The sequence below is a fragment of the Lottia gigantea genome, assembly GCF_000327385.1.
Source record: "Lottia gigantea unplaced genomic scaffold LOTGIsca_60, whole genome shotgun sequence".
In the NCBI taxonomy this organism is placed as follows: Eukaryota; Metazoa; Mollusca; class Gastropoda; family Lottiidae; genus Lottia; species Lottia gigantea.
Window position 1 is genome coordinate 854107 of NW_008710050.1, and position 10067 is coordinate 864173.

Here is a 10067-nt window from a genome sequence, read left to right on the forward strand (position 1 = left end):
AACAGGCTCTAGATACTGAAGAACTGGGCTGATATGAGATATCAGTGTAATTGATGTGTACTCTATTCGTATGGTATAGACTCTATACTTGACGATACCTGGCACGTTAGACAAACATGTATATATATGAATAACTCAACATCATCTTGAATTCTTGAATTCTTGAAGTTGTGATAGTAAACCTATAGAAAATAACTAGTAATATTATTCAGTTACTATCTGAAAATATACAGTAGTGAATAACCATTGAAATCACCTGTAAAATTGAATTGAAACTCTGAAGATAAAGTGCCATATTTAATCTATTGGTCCGTATTGTGATACGTTATGTATCATATCATGATACCTACTATATTGTGATACGTTATGTATCGTATCATGATACCTATTATATTGTGATACATTATGTATCGTATCATGATACCTATTATATTGTGATACATTATGTATCGTATCATGATACCTATTATATTGTGATACGTTATGTATCGTATCATGATACCTATTATATTGTGATACTTTATGTATCGTATCATGATACCTACTATATTGTGATACATTATGTATCGTATCATGATACCTATTATATTGTGATACTTTATGTATGGTATCATGATACCTATTATATTGTGATACATTATGTATCGTATCATGATACCTATAATATTGTGATATGTTATGTATCGTATCATGATACCTATAATATTGTGATATGTTATGTATCGTATCATGATACCTATTATATTGTGATACATTATGTATCGTATCATGATACCTATTATATTGTGATACTTTATGTATCGTATCATGATACCTATTATATTGTGATACATTATGTATCGTATCATGATACCTATTATATTGTGATACGTTATGTATCGTATCATGATACCTATAATATTGTGATACGTTATGTATCGTATCATGATACCTATTATATTGTGATACATTATGTATCGTATCATGATACCTATTATATTGTGATACTTTATGTATCATATCATGATACCTATTATATTGTGATACCTTATGTATCGTATCATGATACCTATTATATTGTGATACGTTATGTATCGTATCATGATACCTATTATATTGTGATACTTTATGTATCGTATCATGATACCTATTATATTGTGATACATTATGTATCGTATCATGATCCCTATTATATTGTGATACGTTATGTATCATATCATGATACCTATTATATTGTGATACATTATGTATCGTATCATGATACCTATTATATTGTGATACGTTATGTATCGTATCATGATACCTATTATATTGTGATACTTTATGTATCGTATCATGATACCTACTATATTGTGATACATTATGTATCGTATCATGATACCTATTATATTGTGATACTTTATGTATGGTATCATGATACCTATTATATTGTGATACATTATGTATCGTATCATGATACCTATAATATTGTGATATGTTATGTATCGTATCATGATACCTATAATATTGTGATATGTTATGTATCGTATCATGATACCTATTATATTGTGATACATTATGTATCGTATCATGATACCTATTATATTGTGATACTTTATGTATCGTATCATGATACCTATTATATTGTGATACATTATGTATCGTATCATAATACCTATAATATTGTGATACATTATGTATCATATCATGATACCTATAATATTGTGATACGTTATGTATCGTATCATGATACCTATTATATTGTGATACATTATGTATCGTATCATGATACCTATTATATTGTGATACATTATGTATCGTATCATGATACCTATTATATTGTGATACATTATGTATCGTATCATGATACCTATTATATTGTGATACATTATGTATCGTATCATGATACCTATTATATTGTGATACGTTATGTATCGTATCATGATACCTATTATATTGTGATACATTATGTATCGTATCATGATACCTATTATATTGTGATACATTATGTATCGTATCATGATACCTATTATATTGTGACAGAATTGACTATAAGCTGTATATATAATAATATATAATATTTCTGTAATCTAGGTATATGTATTGTATTGTAACAGAATTGACTATAAGCTGTATATATAATAATATATAATATTTCTGTAATCTAGGTATATGTGTTGTATTGTAACAGAATTGACTATAAGCTGTATATATAATAATATATAATATTTCTATAATCTAGGTATATGTGTTGTATTGTAACAGAATTGACTATAAGCTGTATATATAATAATATATAATATTTCTGTAATCTAGGTATATGTATTGTATTGTAACAGAATTGACTATAAGCTGTATATATAATAATATATAATATTTCTGTAATCTAGGTATATGTATTGTATTGTAACAGAATTGACTATAAGCTGTATATATAATAATATATAATATTTCTGTAATCTAGGTGTATGTGTTGTATTGTAACAGAATTGACTATAAGCTGTATATATAATAATATATAATATTTCTGTAATCTAGGTATATGTATTGTATTGTAACAGAATTGACTATAAGCTGAATATATAATAATATATAATATTTCTGTAATCTAGGTATATGTATTGTATTGTAACAGAATTGACTATAAGCTGTATATATAATAATATATAATATTTCTGTAATCTAGGTATATGTGTTGTATTGTAACAGAATTGACTATAAGCTGTATATATAATAATATATAATATTTCTGTAATCTAGGTATATGTATTGTATTGTAACAGAATTGACTATAAGCTGTATATATAATAATATATAATATTTCTGTAATCTAGGTATATGTGTGTTGTTGTATGAATAAACATAAAAAAGATAAAGAGGAAATCAAACCACATCTTCAGATTTTCTATCCAACCATTAAACCAGATGTCAAGGATCCACTTGGAATCCAACCTGATAGTTCTCCTGTTTATATACCCAAAGGTTCCATTCCACCACTTCCTGCTCAACCAGTTAAAAAACGTCTGCTAGAAAGGTAAGTTGATCTTGCTAAATGTATTTACTTTACCTTGACAGGAGCCATCTTTTTTCATTATATTTTGTGATGAGTATATATCGGGATTCATTTTGGTATATTTTATAGGTGATTTCATGTGGTATATCTATTTATTTCAGGAGAGGTTCTAATGCCTCATTAACAATAGATTTAAACCCCTCCCCGGAAATTACACGCTGGGAGGGGACACCACCTAAAGAAAGGTAAGCTTTGATATCCTGACATCTTCTCAAACAACGAACATCCAGGGCTGGGCGATATTGGTTCAAGTGGATATCACTATAAGGCAATATTACTAATGATATAAATTCCTCCACCAGTATTTATCATGATATAAGTATATCGCCCAGCTCTAGTATATCCTGGAATATACTGTTAATGATGAATTTAAAACAATTCCTAAACAACAAGGCTCTGATATTAATGATAATGGACAACCAAAAAATATTTAAAACCTAAAAATTATCCGGGCTATTTGCATAGACTTAGATACTTGTGATTTTTCATATTTTGACATTTGTTATTTTGTGTATGGAGGACATTCTGAAATATAAGTCAGCAGTATATTTAGGAGTAACATTGACTAACAATGATTTATCAACAGTAGCCTTTTACGATTATTCAAACAAATTCTACACTTCGTTATAATTTTTGATTGAAATTTGTTTATATTTGATCAGTAGTGGAATAGAGTTTTTAATGTCTGCTGGGAACAGATTAAGTCGAAGAGAATTGCGGAATTATACTAAAAATAAACAAGATATATACGAAGAATTCTGGGTGAGTAATTCATCTAAAAATACTTGTTCCTTCACACATTTATCATGGCTCTTAGATTATACCAATTTTAACATTTAAGTCTTTCTGTGAAAATTTCAAATCTTAAAAAAAAAACCTTGAAATAAATGATGACTGTGTATAATGCTATATCATATTCAAGGGAAAGTTTTTCTTTTTTGTTCACATATATAAAAACTCTCTTATATAACACCATATCAGAAAACAGAACGATGTACATGGCCCAGTAGGAATATCAATGTATAGCTATTTGTATTTGTATGAATTATGTTTTTAGGAGATACCAATGAACCATACAGAGAAAGTATCAGTAGCAGGTTCTGGTATGAAAAACAGATATAAATCAATTATACCAAGTAAGTAAGACTAGTGAGTTTATTAAAGAGATTGTAAAGAGATTTTTAAAACTATTTATGTATATCAGGGACACTGATAGCATCGATTTATACCATTCCAATTTCTAATCTGACGTCTGGTTCCTGCAATTTGACTGAATCCTATGATTAAACACTATTGTTTAATAACGTCACTGATTGCGAAGGTCTTATGTGATACAAGCAAATTTTGCAATTAGTGACCATCAAACACTGAGTTTTAGTGGAATTGCAGGAATCACAGACGTCTGATTTTTAGGAGTACTAAGAGTCCACATAGTAATATTTATAATTTGTATTGTAGATGAACATACGAGAGTTGTATTATCAGATTGGGACGGTGACCCACTTTCATCTTATATCAATGCCAATTATATTAGGGTAAGTTACCTGATGGTACTTCTCGTTTGAGGAGTCCACTACTACAGTGCTTCTCAACCTCAATGAGGTCATTCCTACCCGGAAGAGTTTTTCAAAAATCTAGTCTTCCCTAAAATAAATCATTCATTTTGAAACTATTTCCTTCGAAAATGTATTCACTGATTAACCATGAATAAATATAAAACCATACTACACTTGGGCCATATGTATGTTCACGATTTTCTGTATTTTCGGGGTGGATGACATCAATTTCAGTCATAGACCACCTTGCCTGCCATTTCCTCCCTATTTTCACCCTGGCAATAATTCCTCCCCTGGTCTTCCTTGGGAAGAAGCACTCTAGACTCTAGTATTTTACTATTGTTGCTCCCAATTTTGCCATGCTTCTACTCTTCTAGACACCTGATACCACTTTTCATTGTGAAGTACTTACTCACTTAAGATTGATATACCTCCTCATATGAAAAGTTCATTAGCTGCTACCAATGTTTCGCCATTGTGTTGTTTGGATTACGTGTTCAGTTCTGATCATTAGTACTTAGTTTATTTAATAACATGTGGAAAGTTCATTAGCTGCTAGCAATGTTTCGCGAGGTTAATACTTGGTTTATTTATCAGTACTAATAATATTATATTTTCTATTGTATCTAGGGTTATGAAGGAGAGAGAGGAGCCTATATAGCTACACAAGGTCCCATGCCTCACACTATTGTAGATTTCTGGAAGATGGTCTGGTCAGAGAGATCACCAATGATTGTTATGATCACAAAATTACGAGAAAAATCAAAGGTAAACAAAAAAAAAGAAAATATTTCAGAAATATACGAATTTGGTATATTATTGAAAGCTGACACCAGGCTGACTCTTGGAATCACTGGCACAGGCATCAGAGTTTTTCTTATTTCTCACCTTGAAGAGGATTCGAACCCACAGCACATAGCAGACAACAATCCAACTTGCTATCGTCTGAGCTATTCCACTGCAGTGTGATCCATCCAACGTTAAATGGAAGTATTGACATTTTCACAGTTCGATACTTATAACCAGTATTTTTATTTACAACCAAACGCAACTGGTGATGGCTATGATGTGAAGGGTCCTTTTGTCCTAAAATTTGCACCAAAAAGCAGGTGATATAATATATGATTTTCTTTCAGTCAAAATGTGAAAACTACTTACCCGATACGTTCGCTGTTTACGGAGATATTGAGGTCACAGTTGATAGATGTATATATAAAAATGGCTACGAACTACGCCACCTTACTTTACGTGTAAGTTCTTTTTCTGCATCAATCAAAATTAACCTAATTTTATATCTATTCATGGTTAATCGTTAAATACATATATTCGAGTGAAATACGTTTCAAAATGACTGATTGAATTCTTGAATATATGTAACAGGCAAATGGTGAACATCATACTATGTTACATTATTGGTATACGACCTGGCCAGATCAACGACCATCAGAATCTACCAAAATATTACTAGAATTAATCAAAGAGGTGGAACTTCGCCGTTATAAACCAGATTCTTATTTACCTAAAGGTCCAGTTATAGTTCACTGCAGGTACGATATCATTTACATATTATTATTCAAATGATACTGTTTATTATTCATAAACTGATTATTATTCTATTCAAACTGATTATTATTCAAATCATACTAATTATTATTCACGAACTGATTATTATTCATAAAATGATTATTATTCATAAACTGATTATCATTCATAAACTGATTATTATTCATAAACTGATTATTATTCAAATGATACTGATTATTATTCATAACTTACTGATTATTATTCATAACTTACTGATTATTATTCATAACTTACTGATTATCATTCAAATGATACTGATCATTATTCAAATGATACTGATTAATATTCAAATGATACTGATTATTATCAAATGATACTGAGTATTATTCAAATGATACTGAGTATTATTCAAATGATACTGATTATTATTCATAAACTGATTATTATTCAATTCATACTATTGACTGTGATATTTGTGTATTTTCAGTGCTGGTATTGGTAGAACTGGGTGTTTTATAGCTATAAGTATTGGTATAAGACAGCTAAGGGAAGAACAGTCAGTAGATATATTAGGTATTGTTTGTAGTATGAGATTAGACAGGTAAGTGACACTAGAATTACTTTATCCATTTTGCACTTAAAGAGGCATTCTGCTTTTTTCATTTGGTATTTGTGGTTTGGAGTGTGAAATATATCACACTGCATGCCAACATATAGAGGAAGATGACCCTTAACCTTTCGTGAAAACTTTAACTTGAAATATCCAAGCGTTAAATCAAAAAAGCTGCAAAAGTCTTAACCAGTTACGTAAGTATTTTGAATTCTCCTGGCTCCATTTTTACTCTACTAGCCGATATTTGATTATAAGAAATGTATTCTGATAGGATCACCAATTGTTAATAACCAATCAGCAGCGATTTCACAAACATACCTCTGTAGTTAGAAACACTCTGTTCATGCAAAAATCATGTCATGTATTTTTTAACTCAGCAATTCTAAAATTTGATGTTTAAAAATGATTTCTCTATCACCAGGTCAACATATAGAAACTATACAAAGTACATACAATATGATAAAAAATTCCCGTTTCTGAGACTAAAGTATGATTGGTAAAAAAGAATGGGGCATCAGTCCCTTGTGCAACTTTTTAACAAATTCTCTAATTTTTCTTTTACTTGTCATTTCAGAGGTGGTATGATTCAAACCCATGAACAGTATGAATATATACACCAAGCTTTATGTTTATATGAACAGGAGTTATCTGACCTGTCTGAAAATACCACAACTAGCGACTAGAGGGAGCTTTCGGTACCAATAATTATATATATATATATATATAGGGCATAGTCACATTCCTTCAGTTATCTTACTACCATCTACTACTACCTAGTCTACAAACATTAACAATCCTACTACCAACAACTACCAATCAGCTTCTAATAAAATGGGACGTTATCTTGTGATCTACCAACAACTACCTAGTCTGAAAGCAGACGTTAACTTGTCATCTACCAACAACTACCTAGTCTAAAAGCAGACATTAACTTGTCATCTACCAACAACTACCTAGTCTATGATATCATAGCCCATGATATTAGCTTCTGTTGGATGCTGATGTTAAATTGTCATCTACCAATAACTACTTAGCCTAGTCTATTTATCATCAATTCCTACAACTAATGTCATTAGTCCTCAAACAACATTAGTACCTGAATTTTAAAGCATTGTATATAACCTTTCACCTTTCACCTTTCAACTTTAAACCTTAATCTTTAACCTTCGCTGAAACAAGAGGTAACTTGAGTCGTGTGAGAATTATTACATTTCACTGAACAGCTTGCAATCAGTATTCACCATGACTTAAACTTGACTTTTGGTGAAAAGATATTTGTGAATTGTGTATTCCGTACTAACAGACACTTCTATAGCTACTATTTATAGTATGATCATTACCTTAAAGGGGTCGAACTTATGGCACCGAAGTTCCTTGCAGATACAATTTGCTGCTGACTTAACCATCCACTGCCCTTTCACTAAGAATTTACAAATTTCAAAGTTTCACAGTATTTAGTGTTACTTAATGTATATATCATTAAAGCCAGTTTCTTGAAAACTTTATTTTATATTTTATCATTTCAACCAATCACCTTTTTAGAAAAAATAATCTGTATTGAGGTTAAAAATTCTCATCTTGATGACATGTTTTAATCTTGAGAAACAAAAAAATAAAGTTTTTGTGAAAAATTCCTTTAAAAACCGACTTTAAAAAACGCCGTAATCTGATTGGATAATAGAAAATGTATTTGAAATCAATTTTAGTGATTGACCAATCAGATGATTGCTACACTGAAATCACCTTTTTTTTAGTTTTCGAGAATAAGCTCCCTGATTGGCCAATGACTAAAATTGATTTTGTTATCCAATCATATTGGTGTATTTTGTAAAATTTGAATTTTATGTCAGGAAAGATTTTGAGAAAAAGTTCCCGGATTCTGGAAGTAATTGTGGTACATTTTGATATTTATATACACCCTTCTTAACAATTTCTTCAGTTTCTAGATTTTGATGTATTTTGTTAACATTCCTTTGTTTATTTTGAATATAACATCTAACAGATCATTTTTACCAGCGGGTACTCTTTCTGATGTAGAATTAAAAGTAGGACGTAAAACTCCATTCATTTCATTTTCTGATGTAGAATTCACCTGGAAAGTTTCATTGAAAAAGTTGGTCAAAACAGAAGTTATTCGACTAAAAATATTGTGAAGAGTAAACTAGTTGCTTAATTATATTCTGAAATAATATTATTTTACTGTTCATATTTAAAAGGGATTGATTTGGGTCTTTATTGTGCTTTAATAGTCTTAAGAAGTACTAAAACACATGAAAATCACATAATCCCTTCAAATATACCTCAAGCTAGAAATTTCACTCTCTATACCAGACTTCAGATACCAGCATACCATACAGGATAGGTCACAATAACTCATATTTTAAGACTATATGTTTATGACTGTTATAAACGATTGTCTACTGTGGTCAATGAAGTTATAATGATTTAGATATGAAATGTTGTTATGTTTGTTGTATTATATCTTTGTTTGGGTTCATGTAAAATCCCAACTCACCAAAAATAAGTATGTGATATATGGAACAAAAATGACCATCGCTTATATAAATTTTATACAAAACAAAATGTAGCTATTGAAGATAAGTATTGATGGTATGCCATATCACTATACATCGATTCACCAATATATCGTGCCATCGCTAGTAAACTGTATTGACGTCACTGAATATCTTTTAAATTCAATGGTTTTGATCTGTTCTATCAAATTTAGTAATGTATAATATTAGTAATGTGTTTTTTCGCACCATATTTACTTGGCCTGTTTGGTCAGTTGGGATTTGAAACCTACCCTCTTTGATTATTTTAAGTTTGTCAAGTTTTATTGTTGTTTATTGTTGTTTATTGTTGTTTATTGTTGTTTATTGTTGTTTATTATTGTATTTATTATCTCAGATTTTATTGTAAATAATAATAATACTCTAGTCATTTTAAAATTTAAGTTTTAACTTTTTTTTTGAAGGTAAGTTTGAAATTGTAATGCCAGCAATTGTCAGAATATACTATTTATTTTCTATGGAATCACTATAATACTGTTGTTAATTGTTGTATTGTTACTGTCATCTTCACAATGTCAAGGTATTACAAACTTCATCTTATACCTTGACTGCAATATTCATCTTTCTTGTATCACAGAATGCACCGATTTGATTGGATTGTACGCCAGCAAATACAGCCAATCAAAGCTCTAGACAGAAAGGCTGTAAACATCATGGCTTATTGCTGACCGAATTGCTGTCAAGGCCTCTTATTGACTGTATTTTCTATCTTACAATCCAATCAAATGGCTGCATTTTGTGGCTATTCTAGTCAAAATATCCATCCAAAC

General features: G+C 29.9%; 1 protein-coding gene across 1 annotated transcript; it reads left to right on the forward strand.

Moving 5' to 3' along the window:
• Positions 1–3115: 3115 nt before the first annotated feature.
• Positions 3116–7407, forward strand: LOTGIDRAFT_128103 (hypothetical protein; the record flags this gene model as incomplete). Its single annotated transcript, XM_009064115.1, has 9 exons — positions 3116–3216; positions 3694–3793; positions 4089–4167; positions 4490–4566; positions 5218–5355; positions 5724–5837; positions 5968–6134; positions 6599–6712; positions 7299–7407. Coding segments are annotated over 9 exons (999 nt in total), but the record flags the coding sequence as incomplete, so codon positions are not given.
• Positions 7408–10067: the final 2660 nt, after the last annotated feature.